The sequence below is a fragment of the Diabrotica undecimpunctata genome, chromosome 8, assembly GCF_040954645.1.
Source record: "Diabrotica undecimpunctata isolate CICGRU chromosome 8, icDiaUnde3, whole genome shotgun sequence".
Classification (NCBI taxonomy): domain Eukaryota; kingdom Metazoa; phylum Arthropoda; class Insecta; order Coleoptera; family Chrysomelidae; genus Diabrotica; species Diabrotica undecimpunctata.
Genome location: NC_092810.1, coordinates 11,366,905 through 11,394,162, shown reverse-complemented (window position 1 = coordinate 11,394,162; position 27,258 = coordinate 11,366,905). Strand labels below are relative to the sequence as shown.

The following is a 27,258-nucleotide window of genomic DNA, read 5'->3' as shown; positions in this document are numbered from 1 at the left end:
GTAACTATTAAAATTATATAGGATGCCACGATATCAGACAGAAAAATATGTGAAAATAGTTCTTTTTTACAACTAATTAAGCGAACTGGAGCACAAAGAGCATAATCAACAAATAAAAATTTAGAAACAAATTATGCTTCCAATACTCAGGTAAATGACCGTTTTGGGCCGTAATTTTCCTGGTCACAACGAATTTGCTTGAAACTTTGGATTTAGGTTCCTCTTATCCTCTACTTTACTTTTGGACTGAGCCCAGGGTTGCTTTTCCTTGGGGGGTGAAAGCCACTCCTTCTCGGGGGTGAAAAACCGTTCAAAATACGTGAGAGAATGGATAAATTGACTAATTCTCAGCAACATTCATTCTATAGAGTTTTTTCACTAAGTCAATAATTTTTTAGTTAATTGCGAGTGAAAATGTTCATTTTTCAAAATAAAAGCTACGTTTTCTGACGATTTTTCACATATAGCTCAAAAAGTACGTATTTATCGAAAAAAATATGCTTAGCAAAAATGTAGCTTATAAAAAAACAAAACAAATGGTGTACTTATGGAGTCTGTAGACCCAGTAGAAGCAGAGTTGTAGCAGGGGGAAAAGCAATCTGAGTTCACAAAACCGTCATATCGTATCGTCTCGTCCGCATATCTTAAATTGTTTATGATTTCACCATTGATTTTTATATCAAGCTTCCCTGAACAGCATTTCCGTGTAAGTATTGAACAACGTCGGTGATAAAATGCAACCATGACGTACTCTCCGTTTTATCGTAAATTCTTGTGAGGTTTCGTTGTCTACTCGTTGCCCTTTGCTGTAAGTATTAATTTTTAATTAGGCTTAAATCTTTGGCATCAATACTAGATTCTTTCAGTATCTGAAATAATTTTTAATGTTGCACCTTGTCAAATGATTTTTCAAAGTCTATAAAGCATGCGTAGACTTCGCAATTTACGTCTCGAGCTCTTTGTATCAATACTTGTATGGCTCGTGTTCCCAGTCCGCTTCTAAACCCAAACTGAACACTGCTAATGTTTTCTTCAAGTTTTCTATATATGCGAGGGTGAATAACAGAAAGAAGGATTTTGAGTGCATGGCTCATTAAGCTTATAATTCTATAATCAGAGCATCTGGTGGCATTTGCCTTTTTGGGGAGAGGGATGAAGGTGGAAACTAGCCAATCTGTAGGAAATTCTGCTGTTTCATAGATTTTGTTCAGTAGACTTGTTAGGAGTTTGAGTTGGTTGTTTTCAAATAGTTTCAATATTTCAACTTGTATGTTATCAGGTCCAGGTGCTTTGTTGGTTTCTAGTCTTTTTATTGCATATGTTACTTCACTTAGCGTTATTTCTGGTCCTGAACATCCAGAAACACTGACTTCTGTCTCTAGCTCTTCCTTGAATAATTATTCCATGTATTGCCTCCATCTCTCAAGTATTCTCTCATTTTCGTAGAGTAGATTGTTGTGCTCGTCTAGTATTAAGTTATGACTTCGTGATCCGTTTCCTCCCGTTAAGTTTTTGATCTTTTTATGTAGGTTAAAAGTGTCATGCTTCTGTTCTAGGGACTCTTTTTCTATGCATTGATTTTGTAGCCATGATTGTTTTGTTTCTTTAATATTTTTCTTAATGATTTTTTTTATATATTTGTACCTTTCCTCAATCTTATTTCTGTTTTCTTCGTTCTTCCATTAGCTCTAATATTTCTTGTCTCATTCATGGCTGTTTCTTTATATTGTTTTCTGGTTTAAGTTTATTATCTACCATTGAATTACAGATATTTTTGATTTTATTCCACATAACATCCACACTTATGTTTTCTTGATTAATATCTGAGATTACCATGCTGTTTATTTTGTTGTTGATCTCCTCTTTGACTTCTCTTGTGGTTTTATCTTTCAAATTCTGGATGTCCGGACCTGTTTGTGCTTTTCTTTTATAGACTTTTTTCATGTGAGTTTGAAACGTCCTAGTAAAAGATTATGGTCTGATGGAACATCTGCTCCCGGATATGTTTTGCGGATTTTACGGAATTCTGAAATCGTTTGTTGATGATGATGTACTCAATCTGGTTTCTAATCATTTTTATTGGACAGTCAGCTGGAGATTTCCAGGTGTAGAGTCTTCGAGGTGGTAATTGGAAAAATGTGTTCATTATTGCACTATCCGTTTTCTGGCAGAACTGAATAAGGCGGTCTCCTCTATCATTTCGCGTTCCTAGTCCAAAGTGTCCCACAGTATTGCCAACACCTCCTTTGCCTACTTTGGCGTTGAAATCTCCTAGCAGGATATTCACTCTTGTTTATTGGTATGTTTTAGGGATTCTATCAATTGTTCATAGAATATTTTTATTTCCTGCTCTGAGCTTTCCGAAGTTGGAGCATATGCTTGAATAATGTGCACGTTAACTGGTTTAGCATTAATTTTGAGTACTGCAACTCTATCTGATATTCCTATAAAACTAAGTACACATTTGTTAACTTCTTTATTTACTATTATAGCCACTCCGTTTTTGTTTCTTGTTGTAGTATCTCCACAGTAGTATATTGTGTGGTTTTCTATTTAGCACTGGCCTGATTTGGGCTATCTAACTTCACTGCATCCAAGACAAATACCGCTAATTCGCTAAAGACAATTAAAACTCGTACGAGAAACCACCGATACCTACTTACGTGAATACCGTGAGTGTATATAACAGTAAATTGGTAATATTTTTTATAAATGTGATTTAGCTGATTATTTTGAACTACACCTATGATACAGACCTAAAACTCTTGAAATTATTTTAATGCTTTCACATATGTACAAGCCTTAATTGTACAATAACAGTATTCTTCATGCATTTCTCTTAATTTATGGGTAAATACATAAAATTTATAAAAATAACACATTTAATTGGTTATTATTTTTATTGATTAAAAAAAAAATGTTTTTCATAACTCACCTACGGCATGTGTTCTACTACTACTTCTAAACGAAGACCTGCCCACCATTTTTAGGAATAAAGGATGAGGGTTAAAGCAGGTACAGGTACAATATGAACGCCACAGACTTAAATGCAAACATATAAGGTCACTTAAAAAATATTAATTAATAATAATTCCTCTCAAATTCCTACTTCAGGTATGAAAATAAGGCCACTTTATTCTTAAATCTACAAGTATATAAAGATATAGTAGTAAAAAACTATAAAATACGTTTATATATAAATATTGCAGAGGTAGAAAATCAATTGTGGGGCCTAACTCTTCGTTGTCTTTTTGGTTAAGTAGAATTTATCTGGTAAGGTGGATGGCTAAGGTTTGGGCTTAGAAAACTGGTCAAAAAATGGCGCAGGCGTAGTCGGCTAGGTGGAGTTGTTGAAGGCGGTCGGCGATGTCGATGGCGGGCAAAAGGGGAGTACAGAAGGCGAGCATGGATGCCTGCCGAACCAGATATCCCGGCCATGAACCGTTCTGAAACAAAAATATCAATCATTAAAAAAATTACCAATCAAAACCAAAAAACATATCTTCAATGTATAATGTTGTATTATTGTGACATATTTTAATGTCGCTGAGACATTCAATGCTGCAACAAATGCTTATAACGTTTTGTCATACACTTTATTTGATATTAAGAGAGCGAGAAATAAAAAAAAGAGAGGGCAACAGTAAGAAGGAAAGAGAGGGAGATAAAAACTCTGGTTATGTATGAAAACATTTACAAAGTGAACAAAGCGAAGTAGCAAAATTAGTCGAGTGATGTCTTTAGCAGATCCCCAACTCTCTCTCTCTCTCTCTCTCTCTCTCTCTCTCTCTCTCTCTCTCTCTCTCTCTCTCAAATTTATTTGTAAAATATACTTTACTGTGTTACAATATTTCTATTTCCCACTGCATTTGGTAATTTCCTATTTCCTAAGACAATATTTGGTTTTTTTTAATAAAACCGTTCTATTTTTCCAACAAAACTGCGTTTTGTGGTCTGCTTTTTATGGATTTTTGTGATCGAGTCTCTCTTCAAGGTCCAGCAGTGATCAGCCATCATTCTTATATCCCATCTTCCCTAGTAATGTCTCTCCATCTCCTTTATATCTTGATAGAACCTCTCTCCCTACTCCTCACTGACAGCTCCAAGATTTTCGGGAAAATAGTCAACGTGGGAATCTCATGTATCTGAATGAGGTTTATAAAATTTAAAATTAAACAAAAAATACAAAAAATACAAAAGTACAAAAAATATACTTATATGTTTCCTTTACTGGTACTTTGTTCAATTCTGAGCACCATTCAATGTAGAGGGTGTAAGTACATTTTGTTGATATTTACATCAAATTAAAATCCACAAGGAATCTAAGTTCCTGTAGTTTGGCTGTATACCATATATAACAAAAAATTTTATTAAAAATCCTTTATAAAATGTATATAATTGGAAAGACTCAATCGGGCTATATCACAAAACGTTTTCGTAATCCATGTTCCATCATCAGTGCACTAGGTGGGTATACATGTATTGAGTCACTAAATATGTGGGTAAAAACCCGTCCATTCGGAAGGATGTGTTCTCTTGTGCCTTTTCGTGGGACAAATCCCACTTGTTCTTCTGATATCTGAAGCAATGGAAAAGCTTTTAGTCTTTCATGTATTACATGAAGTAGAACCTTGCTTGCATGGGATATTAGGGTTACCGTTCTGTAGTTGCTGCAATCTAGCGGAGTTCCTTTTTTGAATATAGGTAGGAGTTTTGAATATAGATGAAAGTGGACGTTGTCCAGTCGTTGAGCCATTCTCAGGTTTCCCAAATCTTTTTGCAGATCACATGCATAACATTTAATCCAACATCTCCAGTCTCTTTTAAAACTTCAGCGGTGATCTGGTCTGCGCCAGGAGATTTTCTATTTTTTAAATTATTGATTGCTTTTTCTACCTCTGACTTTAGAATGTTTGGTTCTCTCTCTGCAGTGAACTCGTCGTGATTTGCGTTCTGGGGATCATCTGCATATAGACTTTGACAATATTTTCTCCATACCTCCGCAATCCCTTTCTCGTCATTTATAATATGTTGGTTTTCATCCATTATTGTTTGTGTGATTGGTTTAAATTCCCTGGATAGATATCGGACTTTGTTATATAGCTCATGGGATTCATACCGGTTTGCATGTCTCTCTAGTTCTTCGCATTCTTCATTTATATTTTATTTTTATCATCCCTACATGCTCTTTTAATTTCTCTATTTAACCTTGCTAATTCGTTTTTGTTGCTATCGTTTTGATATATGAGAGATTTGATTCTCCTTAGCTCTTCGAGAAGTTGCAGCGATCTGTCTGTCATCCAGTGTTTTCTCTTGATGATCTTTTTTCGGTACTGATTCTTTCTACAGAGGTTTCTATGGCATTTCTGAAACCTTTCTACATTTCTTCTGGGTTGTCTTGTGTGTTCAACATACTAGTTTCCTTTAATGCATCTCTAAATGTTTTCGGATACGAAATCGATTCGATTTTGGTGCGGAATTGTACTTTTTAGCTTCATCTTGAAGCAAGACCATAACAATTTATGATCTGATCCACATTCAGCTCTTAGTCTAGTTTTTACAATTGTAAAACATGTATTTCATCTGTTTCTTATCAATATGTAGTCGATTTGGTTCTTGTATTCTCCATTTGGGCTGGTCCACGTCAATAAACGAAGGGCATGATATTTGAACATTCTGTTTACAATGGCCAAACTGTTTTCGGTTGCAAAATTTATTAAACGTTTGCCTCGGCTGTTTCTATTACCTAACCCATAGTTTCCTACATTTTGAATGTTATCATTTCTTGTTTCTCCTACCTTAGCGTTAAAATCGCCCATGATTATGAGTGGTTCTTTAGATGAAATATTTCTTCTTGTGTCTTCAATAACAGAGTATACGTCTTCCACTAATAAAAAGCCAATATTTGATACCAATTTGTTGTTTGAAGTTGGTTCATAATATTCACTGTCCTCGCCAGTTGAACATGGATCCAAATCACTATCAGAATCATATTTATCAGGTTTATAGACTTGCAATTCTGCCAGAACTCCCGCGTCAATAGTAAAATACCTTGTAAAAAGCCATAACTTACTTTCTCCGTTTCTCATGTTAAAAAAGTATAATTACTAAAAAGCTTTCAGAATTCATTTTGTTTAGGCCCATGCCAGGCTATCACAGTAAGTTTCTCATAAATTTATACCTATTTCTGTATTCAGTATTTTAATTTGATTTTCCCGATGTGCTTTTCATTAATATTAGCCAATCCCATATAATTTCAGCTCAACACGAAAGTAGTTGTCCATCAAGATGTCGTCCTGTGAGGCTCATAAACGTAAACCGAGGTTTATCACCTGATCTATTTTCAGAATGACCCAATTAAGCTCTTCATTCCCGAAAGCTTTTACTGTTATTGCAGGAAAAATTCGTATAAATCACGAAAATTTGGAGGTCATGTGATTCAGCGACGCGGAGTTACCAAATTACTATAAAAAACGTGTACTGAAATAATATGAGGAAAATACAGCTAGAAATAAACAGAAATATTTATATGATTTTTGGCAATTTAATCTGTAGACAAAACTCTAGAATATTTAGAACTACAGTACATTCAACCAAATTACACCTCTAAACGATTCACGGAATTCGCAGAAAACCTTTCGTTGTGGTAAAAGGCACGGTAAACTGCACTGGTGGTCTCCATAATGTTTAACACTTTGCTAAATTTTAGGTATAAAATAAATATATGTGCCTTTAACCCGTTGTTCATAGTTTTGCATATTTTGTTACATTTTTTTTAATAAATAGTATTCTTGCATAATTTTATTTAACGTAAATCTCTTTCACCTACTAACTTGTTTAATAATTTTTTTCTGAAACAAATACTACCTTGCTAAGGATAATTTATATTCTAAGTAGATATACAAAGTACTAAAATATCACTTTTAATTTTTGTCAAAAAATACTTCGGAGTAAACTAAAACATTTTGTCAATTTAAATAGTGGTGGTTAGATTGACCATATGTCTGTTAGAGTGTACCGTTTTTGAGATGTCTGCGATTACATGTTAAAGTTAGGGTTTCGGTAAATATATTTAACTTTTTATTTTCAAATGAAAATAATTGTACTAAAAATAAAATAATTAAGGGAAACATTTTAAATTGTTTATGTACGGTTTCCAACCATTTCTACACTTTTTATCAAACATAATTAAATTACAATCGGCATTCCTAATGATCATTAGGCTAATTTGCTTAATGTGTTTAGGATCTTTGTAAGCAGTTATATTATAGTTTACCTCTCAAGCACAACAGTTAGAAAGTTTCTGTCATATTGATCTAAACTCAGTATATTGTAATTGAAACGTGTAGTTTCAAGTGACCATCATGCCTAGACGTAAGTTGGATATTGATAGATTAATTGCAAATGTGCATAAATACTTTACCATGGAAAGAGACAATGGTGGACCTTTAAAGTCATTATTATATATAAATCAACGCGTTTATACGCACTCGGGATAAGTGAAAGTAAGCAAAAAACTGTAATGAAGACTGTCAGAGATTCTCAAGAAGATCCTACTGTACTAATTATGACGAAAACAAGAAAACAACTCATAAATATTCTAGGAACCGTGACTTACCTGATGGATAAAAATTTGAAATTCGCAATATTTTGTATCTAATGCGTAAAAACAATCAACACGTCAGTTCAGATCAGCGGTTCCTAAATGGTGGTTCGCGGAACCCTGGGGTTCCGTAGAAAGGGCGCAGAGGTTCCGCGTCCGTCCGACAGTTAAATAAAACATTCGTAGAAAAGACTCATAACGACATCTAATTACGACTTTTCGCTTAAACCCCGGTATGGTGCGCTGCAAACATCTTAAACCATTTGGTTGAGTTGTGAGGGTAAGCCACCGACTACCCACTCTTGAGAAGGTACCTGAGCGTTCTTGTATTGGGCGAGTTGTGCATCGCAACACAATAGGAGAAAAAATTTTTAAAGCCATTGATGATTATATGACTAAACACCATATTGACTGGAACAAATGTATTGATGTGTGAAGCGACGAAGTTGCAGCTATGGTCGGCAAAATAAAAGGAACTGTAACAAGAATAAAGAATATTGCACCCAATTGTAGTAGCAGTTACTGTGTTCTGCATCGCCATGCCCTTGTCGCGGAAAAAATGCCGTCGGCTTTAGAGAAAGTTCTCGATCAAGCCCTACAAATTGTTAACTACGTTAAATCACGTCCACTCCAGTCAAGGCTTTTTAAAAAAGCGTGTGAAGAGGTGGGAAGTCAGCATCAATCACTTTTGCTACACACGGAAGTAAGATGGCTTTCAAAAGGAAAGGTTTTATCAAGATTATTTGCTGAACAACCCATTTCTGTATCTGTTAGTACGATTGTTGAACTATTGCATGATGAGCAATGGTTGATGATATTGGCTTACTTAGCTGACATATTCGATAAACTCAACGTATTCTGCCAGTCCCTACAAGCAAGAACAGTAACCACATTTACAGTAAAAGACAAAATATTTAATTAACCTCTAAAAATCCTTGAAAGATTATTTCCCGGAGAAGTTACAGGATATCGACTAGGTTCAGAATCCATTCAGAAAACATACCAAGCCATCGATGCTAACTATGCCAGAGTATGAGAATTTGATTAATTAAGTGTTCATCCCTTCTAAAACAAAAATTCGAATCAGAAAATTCTAATATGAATGACTTTTGGTTTGCACTTAAAGATAAATATGAATATCCCGCAATCGTTGAGAAAGCTATCATAGTTCTACTTCCTTTAGCTTTTTTCCAGCTTACGCTTATACCAAAAACAAGTTCAGAAATAGACTGGATGCAGCTCCGGATCTTCGCATTCAATTGTCAGACATTAAGTCTAATTTTAATACTATTATAAGAAAATGTGTGAAAAAATTTCATTCTTCACATTTAAATAGTTTTAGTTACTTACTTAATTGTATTTATCTTTGTATAATAAATATTTTGTATTCCTTATAATATTATTTTTCATTCATAATTTCTTCCTTCTTTTACAGTCTTACATGAAAAATATTCAAACTTCAAGGTAATTTCTTTATTTATCAAAATAGGGTTCCCCAAAAAAAATATATCGTCATACTTCACTGGCCAAAATAAGAGAAAGACAAGTTTCTGAAATTAAGAGGACCGTCTTTTGGAAAGTGTTGAGAGATTTAGGATTTAAATTCAAAAAAGAAAATAATAGGTTACTTTTAATAGGAGTAGTGTGGTTCACAAAAGAATTAAATTTTTGAGAGAATATACTAGACTTAATCTGAAAATGCAACATTCGTATATTTAGATGAGACATGGATATTTACAAAGGGTGGAATTAAATTAATTTGGCAAGACGCAGCATAAAATCGATAAAACACAGAGATAGCGATGGTTCTTCTGGATAGAGACACATCGTTCTTCATACAGGAGGGAAATACGGCTTTATAGAAATCGCAGATTTGATTTTTTCTTCAAAATTAAAATCTTCTGATTACCATGAAAAAATAAATACAGATATGTTTGATAAATGACTTTAGGAGAAACTGTTACCTAGTCTGAGTGAACCATCAGTTATAGTTTTAGATAATGCACCTTACCATTCGGAGATTTTGGAGAAACAACCAAAACAGTCGTGGAACGTACCGAGCATAAAAAATGGGTTAGTTAAAACTAATATCAGTTTTCCGGAATACGCCTTCAAATCAGAGATACTGGAAATTTCGAAACGTAATGAAAAACCAACAGTTTATATAGTTGACCAAATTGTATCAAGTTATGGACATCAAGTACTACGGTTACCGACGTATCACTGCCAGTTTGATCCCATCGAACACATCTGGAGTATATGTAAAACGTATTATGATAATCACGTTGGATGCAGTGGATACAGTGACGATGCAGTTAGGGAAATGTGGCAAGAAGCTCTTAAAACTGCAACTCCAGCAATATGGGCCAAAACTGTAAATAAATGTGAAAAATTAATAGAAAAGTGGTGGATCCGGGAAAATAAAATTAGCGAAATTAATCCAGTGATTATAGATTTACATAATGATAGCGGTAGTGAATTTAGTGACGATGATAATGATTTATAAATTTAAATAGTCAGTAAGTACACTATTATAAGTTATTTACAAAATAATTGTATAGCAGATTAACCATTATATTTATACAGTCATTATTAGCCAAATAAACAATAATATTTAAAATTCCATTTGAATTTTTGCTCCTCATTTATAGTTTACTTTTATGAACGAGAGAGTAATTAGCATAATTTTAACTGGTAGCTCCGACCACTCCATGGGCGTGCTCAAGATTAATTGAAAAATTACTTTGAATAATTGTAAAAAATAAATGAATTATTTCAGTGTTATAAAGTGTTATGTGTATGTAAACAAAAGTGACCTCTTTTATCACACACTATATTAGAACTGACTGGCCTACATTAAAAAGGGTTTTAAAAAATTCACATTTTTTTTAATTTTTAAAAATTACAAAAGAGAAAAAGAGTTTTTAAAACCGTCTAAGGTATGTTAAATAGATGAATAAAAATATTAATATAAAACTTACAGCTACTTGTTACAAATCCAAATCAGATTCAGAAGATGAACTTTCAGAACCAAGATTTATAATAACTGGCTCGATCATTTTATCAGTAATATTGTCCAGCTTCCACATTTTTTCCTCTTCTTTAATAGTGTGATTTACTGCCTTTTCCCAGTTTTCAGGTTTTACTTTATTTACGGCCTCCAAACACAACTGTTTAACATCATGAATTTTAAAAGTGGTATTTTTTTTGAAACTTCACTCTTTATCTGTGCCCATACCAGTTCAATCGGGTTTAATTCACAATGATATGGTGGGGATCTAAGTACTGTCATTCCACGATTTTTGGCAATTTCATCAATTTCGTATTTTTTAAATTTTTCTTTATGAAGGGCACACAACGAATAAAGTTCCTTTCTTATAGATCCGGGATGGTACGTAATATTTTTTGAACTCAGCCAATTCTGCAAGTCTTTTTTTAACCACTTGGTTGTGGGCAGTCCTTCTATAAGTCTGGAGTGATAACTTGCATTATCCATTACTATTACACAGTTCTTAGGAAGAAGATCTATCATTTGTTCGAACCATTCTTGAAAGACATCAGCGTTCATGTCTTCATGGTAGTCACCGGTACGAGTTGATTCAAAAGTTAATAAACCACCTTCAACAAAACCGTCTGAACTGCCAATGTGTACTATTATCAGCCTGCGTCCCTTTCCTGATGGTGGGTTTAAACCAGTAGATAAGTTCTTTACAAAAGCGTGCCTTTGACTTGTAACAGTTTCATCCTGCCAAAATTTATTTGGTGTATGACCCTCGTTGATCCATGTTTCATCAAGATAAAATATTTTTCTTTTTTGGTTTCTCATTTCCTTTATGGTTCTTAGAAAATGTCTTCTCCATATGACAATATCGCTTCTTTCTAATAAAATAGACTTTCTGGGATTCTTTTTCCAGCGGAAGCCTATTTCTTTTAAAAGTTTCCATAACGTACTTCGACTCATTTCTGGGTAATCCTTATCATCTCGAACTGAGACAAGAACTTTATCCAATGTTGGAAATTCTTGTCTAAAGAAGAATTCATGCACTTTCCGTCGAAGTTCTTCTTTAAAATGATATTCTATTTGAAATTTTGGTTTCCCTGGAGCATTACGTGGCATTTGAAAACTACCACATTTCTCTTTTTTAATAACTCTGTAAATCGTAGATTTCCCAACACCAAGTGTACTGCTAACTAACTCAACGGTCTCATCAACACTTTCACATAAACGTTTGTCTGTAAATGATTTAAAACAATTAAATATTAATGTTTTTTCATTAACTGTTCTTCTTCTTCTTCAAGTGCCATCTTCGTTCCGAAGGTTGGCGATCATCAGGGCTATACGTATTTTCGAAACTGCTGACCGAAACAATTCGTTGCTGCTACAGCTATACCATTCCCGTAGATTCTTTAGCCAGGAGTTTCGTCTTCTTCCTATGGACCTTTTTCCTGCTATTTTCCCTTGCATAATTATTCGAAGCAGTTCATATCTTTCGCCTCTTGTAATGTGTCCCAAGTATTGCAGTTTTCGTTTTTTGATCGTAAATATGACTTCCTTTTCTTTATTCATTCTTCTCAAGACCTCGACATTAACTGTTAAGAGGACCAATTTTTCGGCGTTTACACGGCACTTCCAAATTTTCCATAACACTAGTATACACAATAAACTGCACCTTGCAACTGAAGTACATACTTTTAGTGAACTGTTAAGAATTTTGAATACGCCACTTGGACCTTCCTACAAAATGGAAAAACCCACTATCACATTTTCTGTGGAATAAGTTTAGAAGGTAATTATCTAGTCAATTACTGTCGTAGATTCCTGGAATTAAAGAATTAAATGTTTGATTGTTGAAACCCTTACTTCGTGGAATGCACTCATTTCAGATAAAATAAAACGTTTTATTTTATCTAAAGAATTAAACTTTATTTTGCAAATAGGTAGGTACTTATTAAACTTTTATTGGTTATATATAACCAATAAAATAACCATCTTACATTTCTTGCAAATTCATTAGTACCTGTTAACCTCCATCACTCCGACACTGGCAACCTTATTTAGGGATTAGTAACCCTCACAACTATTGTATTCTATTCTGCTCCAACCTTTATACCTGGTGGTCATACTCAATTTAAAATTGTTTTCCTATATACTTCTGTAAACTTGTTGACAAATATCTGTTTTTCATTGAGTCACCCGTATCAACAGTTTAGGGATTTGCATACATAATTTATTGTTTTATTACTCTCTCATACATAAAAATACACTATAATACAAATTAACTGATAATACAGGCAAAAATATTCTAAACAAACTAAGTAATTAAAAAGATTATGGAGAACTCCAGTGCAGTTTACCGTGCCTTTTACTACAATGAAAGGTTTTCTGCGAATTCCATTAATCGTTTAGAGTTGTAAGTTGGTTGAATGTACTGTACATACAACTAAATTTAAAACGAGACAAGCAAGTTCTGTAAAAAATTATTTTCAGCCCGTTTTAAGTCCGCTGCAGGTCATAGGCCTCCCCTATATGTATCCATTATCGTATTTTACCTGCTTATTGTAAGAAGATAGCGTACAAAAACATATGGAAGACATAAAAAGGATACCACATAACTAATAGACGTGTCTGGACGGCACAAAAGGTCAGGAATTGATATTAATATCGGAATAATATTAAAAGTTGCAGTGTTTATGTAGATGTATACTACTAAGGTTGAATTATCATTACGAGCGCGGAAGGTGAGTTTTAAATTCTAAAAGAATTGATTACCCGCTAATTTAGACGTAAACATAATATTTACGATTATGTTTTTTTACATCTTGACAACGATTTCCTGAATAGAATCGAAACGTCAATAAAATATTTAATATTAATTACTATTATTGTGGTTTATTTACAGAAAAAATATAAAAGTCCAAGGTAGCGAAGGTCCGTCGAGGGGAAGGCATATTATATATGAAGAAGATATAATATCGATTAATCATAAGCCATATCTTTTGTGAAATACTTCCCACAAATTACTATTCGATATACTTTAAAACCAAGTAAAATCTATTGCGTGAACTTGAACTTCCCGTGCCGCCAGTTCGATTACACACTGTCATTTAACTACACAATATCAATATCACTATTTACATTGTGGGAGTAACAATGTGACGCATCCTTCAAAGAACTGAAAACTCCGCCCAACCCATAAGGTATTTTCATCAAACGACGAATGTCTCTATCGGCAATACCTAACTCTAATCAAATATTCTAAGGAATATAATAAACAGAACCGTACTTTAAATTTCCAAGACGAGATCATAAATATTAATAAATCATGATAAAAAAATAAGTATTGTTAAGCGAGTTAAATAGTTTAGAAAATATGATAGGCGAGGCAAAACATTTGTCTATATACAAGTGTAGGACATTAACACTCAGTAAATGTAAATACAGTGGTACCTCGATATACCAGTGCCCTAATATACGAGTGTTTTGAGATACGAGCCGCGGAGCGAGCGATATTTTGCTTTGAGATGAGAGCAAGATTTGAGACACGAGGAATCGGTTTTTATTCAAATTCATACCTCTTATTCAGCGTTGCCAACCTATAATTTCTGAAATCGGTAGATTGATACAAAAAAAATCGGTAGAAATCGGTAGATTTAAAAAAACGGCGGCAAATTTAAAAAATGTTATTTATTTAATAAAAAAAAAGGTATAGAACAGTTAAAATTACGTTACAAAAAAGTTAAACAGTTATAAAAAAAATTATAAACTAATCTAGTTTTCAGTTGATGATGAAGAATTAAATAAATTATGTTTATTCATGTAGGATAACATTTGCTTTTCAATAGGAAAAGTATAGCAGCAATTACTACCTATTAATTTTTTAGTATGTAACAAGCCTGATATACTTTCTGTACTTAATTTGTTTCTCTGTTTTGTTTTCATTAAATTTATAGCCGAGAATATTCGTTCGACATTAGCCGAGGAGTGTGGCAAAGATAATATATGGAAAGCAAACGAACTTACGATATTAAACAACTCGGAATTGTCACCCAATTTAAGGTTTTTGACTTGTTGCCAAAATATTATAACATCATCTGAGAAAGATTGAATTTCGTCAGTGTTTCTCAGTAACCGCCATTCACTGTCTAATGCTTGTAAATAATTGTCCTTTATTAAATTGGAAAATAAAAGTGCAACTTGAGTAATGGAGTTTATTTGGCCACCTTTCACTATGCTTGGATCAATAAAATTGAATAATTTAATTACATTTTCTTTAAGTGGAAATCTTCGAACTATTTGGCTACATGCTTCTTTATAAAAATTTAAGCACCTCAATCTAAAAAAAATTATTTGGTCACTTGTTAAATTCAACTGTAACAAAGATCTTGTAACATTGGCACCAAAATAAATTTCTTCAATAGGCAAATAGTTCGAAGGATCTTCGTATTCAACATTTTCGATTTGAGTTTTATTTAAATATTCCCTTTTAATAAAACAATCAAAAATAGATTTAAGCACGCTTGTAACCCTGTTATATAAATTGTATAATTTGGGAGATTGTGATTGCATTTCTTTGTTAATAGTATTAAAACATGGTAAGCTAAACTCCAGAAACTGCAAAAATAACTTTGTGCAAGGATCGTTTAGTTTCTGTAAAATGTTTTCTGCAGATAATAGATCATTATTTGCTACACAGTCGGTAAAAAATAACTGTAGTGCTGAATATTGCTCTAAAATTCTACAAACCACACTATGTACCGATAGCCATCGAGTTTGCGAAGGATGCAGGATTTTATGAATTTTAACGCCACAAAATGTTTGAAACTCTGCATACTCGGCAATTCTTTTAGGGCTAGAACCAAAATAATTGTATATATCTCTGGTAAGATCTTCCACAAACCTCGGCAATTTTTCACATGAGTAAGATGCGCATAAATGGAAAGAATGGCATATGCATTTCATAACAAATAATGAGGGTATATCACGTTTTAATAATGTCATTAATGAATTTTTAGAGCCAAACATAACATTGGCACCATCCGATGCAAACCCTATTAAGTTATCTTTATATGGAATTGCATTGTCATTAAAAAATGTTATTACATGATTATATTATAATGTCACTGCATCCGCCCCAGTAAGTTTAATGAGACCCAAAAAAATATCCTGAATATTATTATTGTCATTAACATACCTAACCACTAAACATAAATGTTTTATTGTACTTCTATCTGTTGATTCGTGCACGATCAAAGAAAATTTCTTTCTTCGTAATTCTTGACAAGTTGATTGAAAACTTTGACGTCCTAAAACATTTTTCACTATCGCTGATGTCTTTGTCCGACTACATGCTAGTCCCTCAGCAATTTTAGAATCGGGACAAATTTTTTTAATTAAATTTGGGAGATGTTCCATAGCGGTAAATGGTAAATTATGTTCTGCGATAAATGCTGCCAAACGTATTTCCGCTAAAACATGAATCCGTTTAATACCTTGAAAAATATACGGTTTGTAGTAAATAAGTATGACTTACCTTCTTTTATTTCTTGTTCTTGTGTTTTAGAAGATATACCCGTTTTCATAAAACAAGTAATTGGTCTCTGTGTAGCAATAGCCTTACATTTTTCTTTGTGAATATTTGTATTAGAATGTTTAATAATTGAATCCTTTCCACTTTTTATATTAATGTCTTTATTACAACTTTTACAAAATGCAAGTTCACCTTTGGTACTCTTTTTCAACCATCCTACAAACTCTGGTAATTTTTCCCATTCTTCTTTATACTTTTGGAAATATTTAAATTTTTTCATTTTCGGTTCACTAATTTCACTCTCACTTGATGACATGTTTAATTTAATTTTAATTAAAGTTAAGTTTAATTTTCACTCTGCTTGAATAAAGCCGAAATAAAACCGAAAGATAACTGATTCTTATTTGAATACTTCTAATTTGCTTTGTAAATAAAAGGTAGTTTTACTGGTAATAGACCTCGCCATAAAGATCATTTTACCCGTTAATACGTGACTATAACGCGGACCGACAAATTAAAACAAATTCAATGGTAATTGGAAGTTAAATCCGACAAAAATTCTGATTCCAACACTAACCATATTGCACTCTCTATGTCGGTGTTATTTACACTGTGTAAATTTTTACTATAGACCTCAGTCTGTCTGCTTTGCTTGTTTCCCTCATTTTCGAAGTATTGTTGATAAGTTGGGCTCGCGTTTTGTGCTTTTTGTACATTACAATATTACATTTATTTTTACAACCATCTCACCCTCAGCGATAGAGTAGAACGATTTAGAACGAATCAGAGTCATTGCAGACCCTATTTCTTTACCTCATGCAAGGACGACGAGACAAACACTTTTTCTTCTTAGCTACTGCTGCCATTATTTACAACCAAAGTTAAGCGGTTTCTATTTTGTGCTGATACCATATTATGAGTTGTGCCAATTGATTGCTCCAATATTTACAAGATTTTTTACAGCTTTAGTTAATTAAACAGCTAATTCTATATTTCCTACATAGACAAGTATATAACCCTAACATTTCGCAGCAAAAAGTGCGGTACATCGTATATTAACTGAAAATTTGGACTTGGGTGCAAAATGGGATCCACGTTTGCCCACACTCAAGGAAAAACAGTGTCGTGAAGATTTTTCAATTAAGTATTTAGCACAGTGTCATAACCATGGATGAAGCATTGGTTCATTAAGAATATAAATCGGAATCAAATATTAACTGTTTATTTCATTTTTATTGGTCCATCACTTCACATCCGAGACTAAAGAACAATCAAAATAATGAACTCAAAAGAAAGAACTGTCCTCAAAGCAGATTCTTTCAAAGATAATTATGCGAACTTACTGTAACGATTGAGCGAAGGTACAAGCAAAAATGTTCGCATTTGGCTAAGAAGAAAGAGTCGTTTCAGTTGTTTGAGTGAGCTGTCAAATTAAAGTTTGAATTGCTACCTCAAGCAACCTATTCGCCCTAATCAGATTATTTTCTGTTCGACAATCTTGAAAAATGGCTCAGTGGTCAAAGATTTTCCAACCGTGAAGAAGTGATGGCCAAAATTCATGAATTAAAGTTTGAATTGCTACCTCATGCACCCTATTTGCCAAATTTGGCACCATCAGATTATTTTCTGTTTGACAATCTTGAAAAATGGCGCAATGGCCAAAGATTTTCCAACCGTGAAGAAGTGATGTCGTTAATTAATGGATGAAGAACAAGACAGTTCTTATATAGTATAAAAAGGCTATCGAACTTACTAAACATCGCTGGGACAAGTGTATAGAGCTGACAGGAGATTATGTTGAAAGGTAAATATAGTAAAGTAAAAAAGTAAAAGAGATTGTTACGTTTTGTCTAACCCTTGGTCTTGGGTTCTTCGTAAACACCATGTACTTGGTCTTGTCCTCGTTGACCTTCAGACCAACTTCCTTGGCTCCGTTTTCGAATAGGGTGAAAACTTCTTTTGCATCTCTGGTGGATTGTGCAATTGTGTCCACGTCATCCACAAACGCCAATAGTATTTTTGATCCTTGGGCGACAAATCCGTTTGTCAGTTGTGGTTGAGCTTTCCTTACCGCATGTTCCAGTGCAAAAATAAATAGCAGGTGGGCGAGAGGATCTCCCTGTCTAAGCCCGGTGTCAATGAGGAATTCCTCCGACCTGGTGCTGCCAATTCTGATCCATGCGGAAGCGTTCTCTGTGCTCACCTGTGCTCATCGTACCAGCTTTCCAGGTACTCCCATTTCTACCATGGTCTCCCACAATGCTTTTCTCCTAACAGAATCGTAAGCTTGTTTAAAGTCCACGATGATTTGGTGTACATCGCGGTTGAATTCCCAGTTTTTTTTCAATACCTGGCGTAGGACGAATATCTGGTCTATGGTTGACCTTCCCGGTCTGAATCCGCTTTGGTAGTCGCCTGTTATTTCCTCTGCGTATGGAGTAAGCCTTCTAGATAGTATTATTGATATAATTTTGTACGTTGTATTGATTAACGATATTCTTCTATAGTTCCGACATATTTGTTTGTCTCCCTTCTTGTGGATAGGTAGTATATGGCTCTTATGCCAGTGTTTCGGTATTTCTTCTCTTTCCCAGACTTCTCTTATCAGATGATATATCTCAAGGTGGAGCTTTTCTCCCCCTTTTTTTTAGTAGTTCCGCCTGTATGCCATCGGGGCCTGGAGCTTTATGGTTTTTTAGGGACGAAATTGCGGATTTTACTTCCGCTAGTGTGGGCCCTGGTATTTCAGGTTCGGCTAACTGGTACTGTCTTTGTTGCCCTGTCGTTGTGGGTTTTTCTGTATTTAGGAGTTGCTCAAAATACTTTCTTCATTGGCGGTTTATCTCCTCGTCGTTTGTGAGCAATTGTCCTGCATCGTCCTTTATAAACCTCTGCTGATGGTCGTGTTGCCCTTCATTGTTTTTAGGTCCTTATAAAACTGTCTATAAAATATTCTAAATATTCAATTAGGTATATTATTTGAGATTACTACATATGAGTATTACTCTCATAAATTTCAAGCCGTCACTGTATTCTAGCTACTGTACAAAGTATGGACAAATACCAGTGACCACCACAATATCATGACAGACACAAAACGTCGAGAAACAGATGGTTTGTTCTCACAATTAGAATTTCACAAATTTCATTATTTATTAATGATGTTCGATTAATATTTCGATAAATGTTACCGTTACCGTAGACTGTACTTACTTTTCTGTGGTAGTTTAAGTTAACGACTACGAAACTTTTCTGACCGTGAAAATGAGGGTTACATACATAGTAGAGTAAGAGGCAGCGACCGCCAGACATGTTAAGTTTGTTTAAAAACACAAAAAGTGTAATTTTAAAGTTTGGATACACATCCAAAAAGTTACTAAAAATCTTATCGGATTTTTCTATAAGTCCACGATTCAACACCATACAGCTGTACGGAGAATACGTCGCATCGCAGCATACATTTTTACTTTTATACCAAGAGAGAGGTTGTGGCTTTTGAAGAATGACAACACAACGAAAAATATAGTATATCACAAGGTCCCTTAACCTTTTAGAGATAACATGCGGACTATGAGTCCGCTTGTCGAATTATTTGTCCATTTTGACAACTAATGATGATTTCGGTTGTGGTGTGGTTGTGGTTCGCTTTTTGATTGATATAAACTTATTTTTTTTACAGATTTTTTGAATATGAGTTTTGAAAAGCAACAAGCATATCTTGAAGAGCTTCATGCGGAATTTCTCTGTGATTCTGAGCCGGAAGTTAAACCTGACGATGACGATGCTAGTTTGGAAGGAGATTTCGAAGAGATACAGGACCTCGACACCGACATGGAAGAAGAAATTGAGGAGCCAATCTCAGAAGTCTTGAATGTTTCACAAAGAGTGCCGCATTTTATTGGTAAGGATGGAACAACTTAATTGAAGAAAAATGTAGGAAACCGCCGGATACGAACTCACAGTGACAATTTAATAAAAGTAAAAATTTCGGGAGTAACTAGGGAAGTACGATATATGAGAAGCGCATCAAAGATTTGGAGTTGTTTTTTTACTGAACAGATTTTGCAAACCATTGTAGACAACACGAATATCTTTATTGAACTGTGTTCTTACAATCTCAGTAATAAATCTGCAAAAAAGACATATTTTAGGACTTAGGGCACCATTGGCTCTTGTATATATAGCTGGGCAGCTGGGGTAACCAAAAATTACCACAGAAATGCAGAAGATCTCTTTAGGAGAAACGGCTCATCGGCAGAAATTTTTATATTGACAATGTCCCTTAAATGGTTCAAGTTTTTGCTCAGACACATCCGCTTTGATGATAAAAAACACGATTAGAGAGGCAGAAATATGACAAATTGGCAGCTGTGAGAGAATTCTTCGATTCGTTTAATTCAAATTTACCTAAACATTTTTCATTATCAGCATATACAACGGTAGATGAAAAACTGAAAGCTTTTCGTGCCAAGTGTGGCTTTAGGGTGTATATGCCCAATAAACCTAATAATAATACCTATGGTATAAAAATCTAACCACTACTAGACGCTAAGTTTCCTTTTACCGCAAATCTAGAGGTGTACGTTGGACAACAGCCACCTGGTCCATATAAAGTTGAAACCAGCAATATTTTCCTCGTTCCTCGCCTCTGCTGTTCTACATCTGGTTCTCACAAAAATGTAACAATGGACCATTTTTTTTTACGAGCCTCAGCTTGGCCGATCTTGTTTTGAACGAACATCATCTGACTATTATAAAGCACTATGAGAAAAAACAAAAGAGAGCTTCCACTTCAATTTAATGATCCTAAGAGACCAGAAAAAAACAAGTATGTTTGCTTTTAGAGAAAAATGTAAATTGTGTCGTATATATCCAAAAAAAAACAAAAACGTTATTTTACTCTCAACGATGCACCACGAATTGCTAGACGAAATAACGGGCAAGCCAGAAATCATCATTGGCTATAATAAATCCAAAGGAGGAGTAGATCAAGTTGATAAAATGTGTGCCGCCTACAATTGCGCTCGAGCCACTCGCCGATGGTCTATGGTCATTTTTATTCTGCAATGAATGTAGCCGGTATCAATTCATTTGTAATAAACAAATATAAAACTAATGAGATAGATAAAATGCCTAAAATGAACTTAAATACAGCATTGTGCAAATGAATGGAATCATTGTGACATTTGACAAAGCATTGAAAACATAACCTTACTTTTCTCTGCCTTTTATTTGAGGGTGTTTTAGGACATTTCCCACTAAGTTTGTGTTGTTTTCAGTAATTAGTGAGTTTGTTTCGTTTAATTTCATCATGGATATTACGCCTAGGAAGCGAGAAAAGATTATCAAGTTAAGTAAACACACTTCTATGTCAGAAAGAGAAATCGCAAGTAAGTGTGGAGTGAGTCAGGGAGTAGTAAGCAAGATTTTAAAGCGTAAACGAGAAACGGGATCAATGGATGTGAAAAGGTTTGAAAAATGCGGAAGAAAGAGAAAAACAACACCAGCAGATGAAAGATTTTTACTTCGAAAGAGCAAATTGGACCCAGGAAAAGAAGCCAAGAGCTCCAACAAGATCTAGTAGCATCAGATGTAGTGACTCAACTGTTCGAAAAGACTTTTGGAGAGTCGAAGGCGTTGAAGGCCAATACTTCCACAGGAAAAACAGCTTCTAACTGAATGGATGAAGAAACAAAGGCTCTTGTGGGCCAAAAATACTCTAATTCTACTGTACACGACTAGAGAAAACTCCTATTTACAGATGAAACTCACTTTATAGTTCAGGGACAGCAGTCGAAATTCGTCAGGAACTCTGACAATAAAAACCTTACACCATCTCCTATTGATCAAACCAACATCCAGTCAAAAAAAAGTTTTGGGGATGTTTTTCATACATGGGGGTTGGATCTTTGGTACCAATCTAAGGCATGATGAACTGCCAGAAATACAAATCCAAGTTGGAACAGCGTTGGGACACAGAACTCCAAAAATGTCAACCCCAAGGAGGACCGATTCTTTAACAGGAAATTTTTCAAAAATAAGAAGATTAATGTTTTAGATTGGCACGGTAATTCGCCGAATTCAACCCCATTAAAAATTTATGGGCCATTTGCAAAGCTAGACTGCGAAAAATCGACCGTAATACATAAATAAAAATGATAGAAGCGGTCACTCAGGTTTGATTTCGAGATGAAAGGATATCTGGGAACTGCCAGAAGCTCGTAGAATCTATGCCAAAATGGGTAAAAGCAGTAATTGCCGCCAAGAGGGACATATTTCCTACTAAATGATGTAAGTTTACCTTTATAATTTTGTCAAAATATAATTTTTTCCAAATAAACTGTTTTTCATTAAAACAGCCCATGATTCCATTAATTCGCACAGTACTGTAGTTCTTACTGCAGTTTAAGAACTACAAGAACTAAGTAAATCAACAGAGACAAGAAAATTTTATCAGAGACTGAACAAAAGCAGAAAAGACTTCAAACCGAGAACAACGATGTGTAGAGATAAGGAAGGTAATATATTGACAGAACAGCAAGAGATACTAAGTAGATGGACAGAGCATTTTACGGAAAAGCTTGAAGGAGATCGGAGAAAGACGAACCCTGACATACCATTAGACCAAACAGATAACAGAGAAAAGACTCCACCAACAATAGCCGAGATTAGAGCAGCAGTAGACAAATTAAAGAACAATAAAGCACCGGGATCGGATCAAATAGCATCGGAGTTACTGAAGGAAGGAGGAGAAGCACTACAAAAAACAATACATGAATTGATAACAAAGATATGGTCGAATAAACGGCTACCAGCGGAGTGGAATAGCGGTATTATTGTACCATTACATAAAAAAGGAAATCAGTTAGAATGTGGAAACTACCATGGAATTACGCTGCTGAATGGAGCATACAAAATAATGTCTAACGTCATTTATGAAAGACTTAGACCACACGCTGAAAAAATAGTTGGCCAATACCAAAGTGGCTTCTGTAGACAGAAGTCAACAGTAGACCAGATATTTGTTCTGCGACAGATCCTCGAAAAAACAAGTGAATATAACATCGACACACATCATCTCTTCATAGACTTTGAAAGCGCATATGACAATATAAACCAAGAATTCTTAATAAAAGCAATGAAAGAATTTAATATACCAACACAACTAATAGAACTTACAAAAGAATCTCTAAAAGTAGAAAGTAGAATCCGGATACAAAATGAATTAACGGAAACAATGGATGTGAAAAAGGGACTACGCCAGGGAGACGCTCTATCATGCATCTTGCTCAACATTGTACTCGAGAAAATACTGAGGGACACAACAGTCAATACACGAGGAAAAATCATTAATAAAAGCGTGCAAATACTAGCATTTGCAGATGATGTTGACATAATCGCAAGATCAAGAAGAGAAATGATAGAGACATACAACCAAATAGAACGAGCTGCACAAACTAGTGGTCTTGAAATCAATCAGACCAAAACAAAATATATGCAGGTAAGTAAAAACGCAGAAATAAGGCAGCCACAGAATATAACAATAGGAGAATACAACATTGAGGGGGTAAAAAACTTTATATACTTGAGATCCCTAGTCACGTCTGATAATAACGTTGCAGAGGAAGTGAAGAGGCGAGTATTTATTGCAAATAAATGTTACCATGGCTTAATTAGGCAACTAAGATCAGATAACGTCGCAAGAAAAACAAAATGCCAAATATATAAAACCCTAATAAGACCGGTACTCACATACGGCTCAGAAACCTGGACCTTACCAAAAGAGAGGAAACGTTGTTAGCCACCTTCGAAAGAAAAGAAAACGGAATATGGCGAAGAAGATACAACTCTGAACTATACAAAATATACCAGGATCCGGATATTATAACATTCATTAAAATAGGACTGCTGCGTTGGATAGGACATGTAGAAAGAATGGAAGAAGGCGAAATACCAAACAAAATATTCAAAAAGATGCCAGTAGGAAAAAGAACAAGAGGAAGACCGAAGCTGAGATACTTAGAACAAATAGAAAATGATATAACAACCTTAAAAATAAAAAACTGGAGAAAATAAGCACGAAATAGATCAGAATGGAGAAGAATCCTGGAACAGACCAAGACCCAAAAAGGGTTGTCGAGCCAGTGATGATGATGACTGTAGTTCTTAAAGATCTAAATGAATAATGAGTAGGGACTAGAAATAGACAAACACATCAAAAGTTTCACCTACAGAGCAAAATTATTTTTAGATTTATTTTAAACGCCAAATTCAAAAATTGGTTTTTATTAAAAATTACCTACAAAGTCACACTACTCCCTTATACGTCTAACTTCTCAAGGGAACGGTGTACCTGTTTATTAATGATATTAAACACTCGCGGGAAAAGAGGAAGTCGACAAAAAGCGGTCAGTATCAATGTCACGTCGTATAAATAGGAAAATATTGGATATTTTATGGAATTACCTTCTGCATTGACCATTGATTTTCAGAACGAATTTGCATTGAAAGGTCAGGAGCACCATCGGGCTAGCGATACATAATTCAAACGGAAAACATGAAAATTGTTCGGAATTGATGTTATATGGGAGCGTGCGTGTGAATGTTGTAAAAGTATGCTCTAACCATACATATCATTGTTGTTTAAACAGCCATAACTTATGTAGGTTTCAGACTCGAGACAGAAGTACATAATGTTGAATGTTGTGTGGGACGTCTCGGGCAATATTTTTAATTTGTATACAAATTTTGCTAGAAAAGAAAAGTATAGTATTTTATTTTATGAAAAATGCATACATATGTTTAATACACATAATTTTTAAGATGGGATTAAACTACAATTGTTTTTGGAAGTATTGTAATTAACTGGTTAATTAATTAAAACAATAAACGAAAAATAAAATACGTGATTGTGAATAAAATTAGCAATTGATTGGCGTAACTCATAAATTGGTGTCAATTCAGAAATAAGCAGACTTACAATTTGTTCCAATTTGAACGTGTGGTACCACCGCAAGGAAAAGTTTTACCTAAAACTTTAGACCGTAGATGGCCCATAGATGACCGTAGATGTGACCATCTCGACTTCTGGTCAACTACTGTCCGTTTCATAGGGACAAATCGCCGTAGGAGGTCCAGGGATCTTTCGATTGAAATTGTAAAATTCTAACTTACACGAGTTGGTGTTTCCTCTCATTGATATTCAATTCTGATCTGTCTGTATTTTATTATTTTGTTTGCTGCGCCTATCTTTAACGCGTCCTTGTCCACAGTGTCCCTTCATCTTAATCTTGGTCTTTCTCTACTCCTATTTGCTACTGGTGCTGCTAATATTTGTGCATGGTTCTGATTAATATTCGTTCTATAAGATATAAAACAGATGAATTATTTTTGTTTCTAGAGGAATTAGGATTTCCCCCGATAGTTGCGGTTACCCAGCACTGGCTTGAAGTCAACGAGCTTTTCTTTGTAGAAAAATATACCACAATTGCTAGGTATGATCGTCCAAGCTCAGCTCATGGGGCACCCTAGTTGAACTATCTTAACAAACGATCCTCGAAAGCCCAACGTTTACGCCTCAGAACTTTCGTAAATTCCAAAATTTGTGCTTGACTTCTGGGTGACACTTTCATTTTGTGGACGTAGACTATAATAATTTCAGTGATTTTTTAGATAGGCTTGTCTGTATTTTCAATAAGGCATTTTCTTTAATTACAATTAAGTCAAAACAACACAAACCCTGGACTACCATAGGTATCCGCATATCAGCCAAGAATATGCCTTTACCACTGTACATCAAGAAATTGACTACCAACGTCTTTGTCACTGAATATTTCTCCAAGTACATAGGAACCTATCTTCTTCTTCTTGTAGTTCCTTCTCCTATCGGAGGTTGGCTATCCAATGGGTTACCAAGTTGGGTATGGTTACCCTTGATTTTACCTTGCATTATGAGCCTTAATGTCTCATATTTCGCACCTCTGGTAATGTGGCCTAAATATTCCAGCTTTCTTGTTTTGATGTGCTTTATGACCTCGCAATGCTTTTGTAGCCTTCTTAACACTTCTGCATTTGTAGAACCTATCTAAAACTTATCAAAACAGCTAAAAAAGTGTATTATCAGAATCGTCTGGAAAGCTCTAAAAATGTTGCAAGAGAAACGGTCCATAATAATCGATCTTTGACATAAAACTTACACAGCTCAAACAATTTCTCTTCCAAACCATGAAAATCTAAATGATCACTTCGTTAGTGTGAGTAAAAATATAACATCAACTATTTCGCCACAACAAGATCCTATTTCCTATCTCCCCGATTAAAATCTCGAATTCATTCTTTATAAGTTTCGATCCTAGGCAACAATGTACCTTCAGATGCAATCGATCTTATAAATAGATTGTTGGTGTTTAACCCATACGACAGACTTACAGCAGAAGAAGCTTTGGAACATTCCTATATTGCGAGATAATCCAAAAAGTTTTGGTTTCTAAAGGTTTCTAAAAACACTGAAAACTATTTTAAGCATCATGTGACAGTACAAGACAAATCATATATTTCGCATTCAGAGCCTAAGAAAGCGAGCAAAAAGAACCATTGGATCCATGCTACGACGATGAAATCGGATTCAAAAATTGTATCAAGACCAACAAATCCTGTTACTTTACACAGAGGTGAAGTTATGAAAGCCGGCGGTGATTGTCGTTCGGCTGTAAAAAAGTCGTCAGCAGAAGCTGCAAAAAAGAAAATAATAACTTAAATTGTTTGGTAAGGAATCTGACCTTTTGAAATAAATCTCTTGGTTAATTCCGACAACCATATTTTATTTCTCTGCATATTTGGGAGATATAATATGCTTTGTCTTTGTACCATTGCCTTCTTATTTCTTTCGATACCGCTCTATCTTAATTGTTCGTTCTAAATCTAGTTTTCTGTTTTTTTTTGCACTGAATCACAGTTCAACATCAGATATCCATGGATTCGGATTTGTTAAAACCGGTGTAGTCTTTTGCAGTTTCGAATATTGGTCTTTGAGATGGATCCAATATCTTCAATCAAGATATATCCAACCAAATCTGTGAAAATCTATGGCCCTCTGACTATCTTAGAAAACCTACTATTTAGCTTTCT

At 34.5% G+C, this 27,258-nt stretch overlaps 1 protein-coding gene across 2 annotated transcripts in view; it reads right to left on the bottom strand.

Moving 5' to 3' along the window:
* ATP8B (ATPase phospholipid transporting 8B) overlaps positions 1-27,258 on the bottom strand; it is a 294,637-nt gene that overhangs the window by 125,821 nt on the left and 141,558 nt on the right. For both annotated transcript variants that reach the window (XM_072539697.1, XM_072539698.1), the window contains exon 2: positions 2,936-3,446. In XM_072539697.1, the coding sequence (XP_072395798.1) occupies positions 2,936-2,984 (49 nt within the window). In that variant the 5' untranslated portion in view covers positions 2,985-3,446. The remainder of the gene's footprint in view (positions 1-2,935; positions 3,447-27,258) is intronic.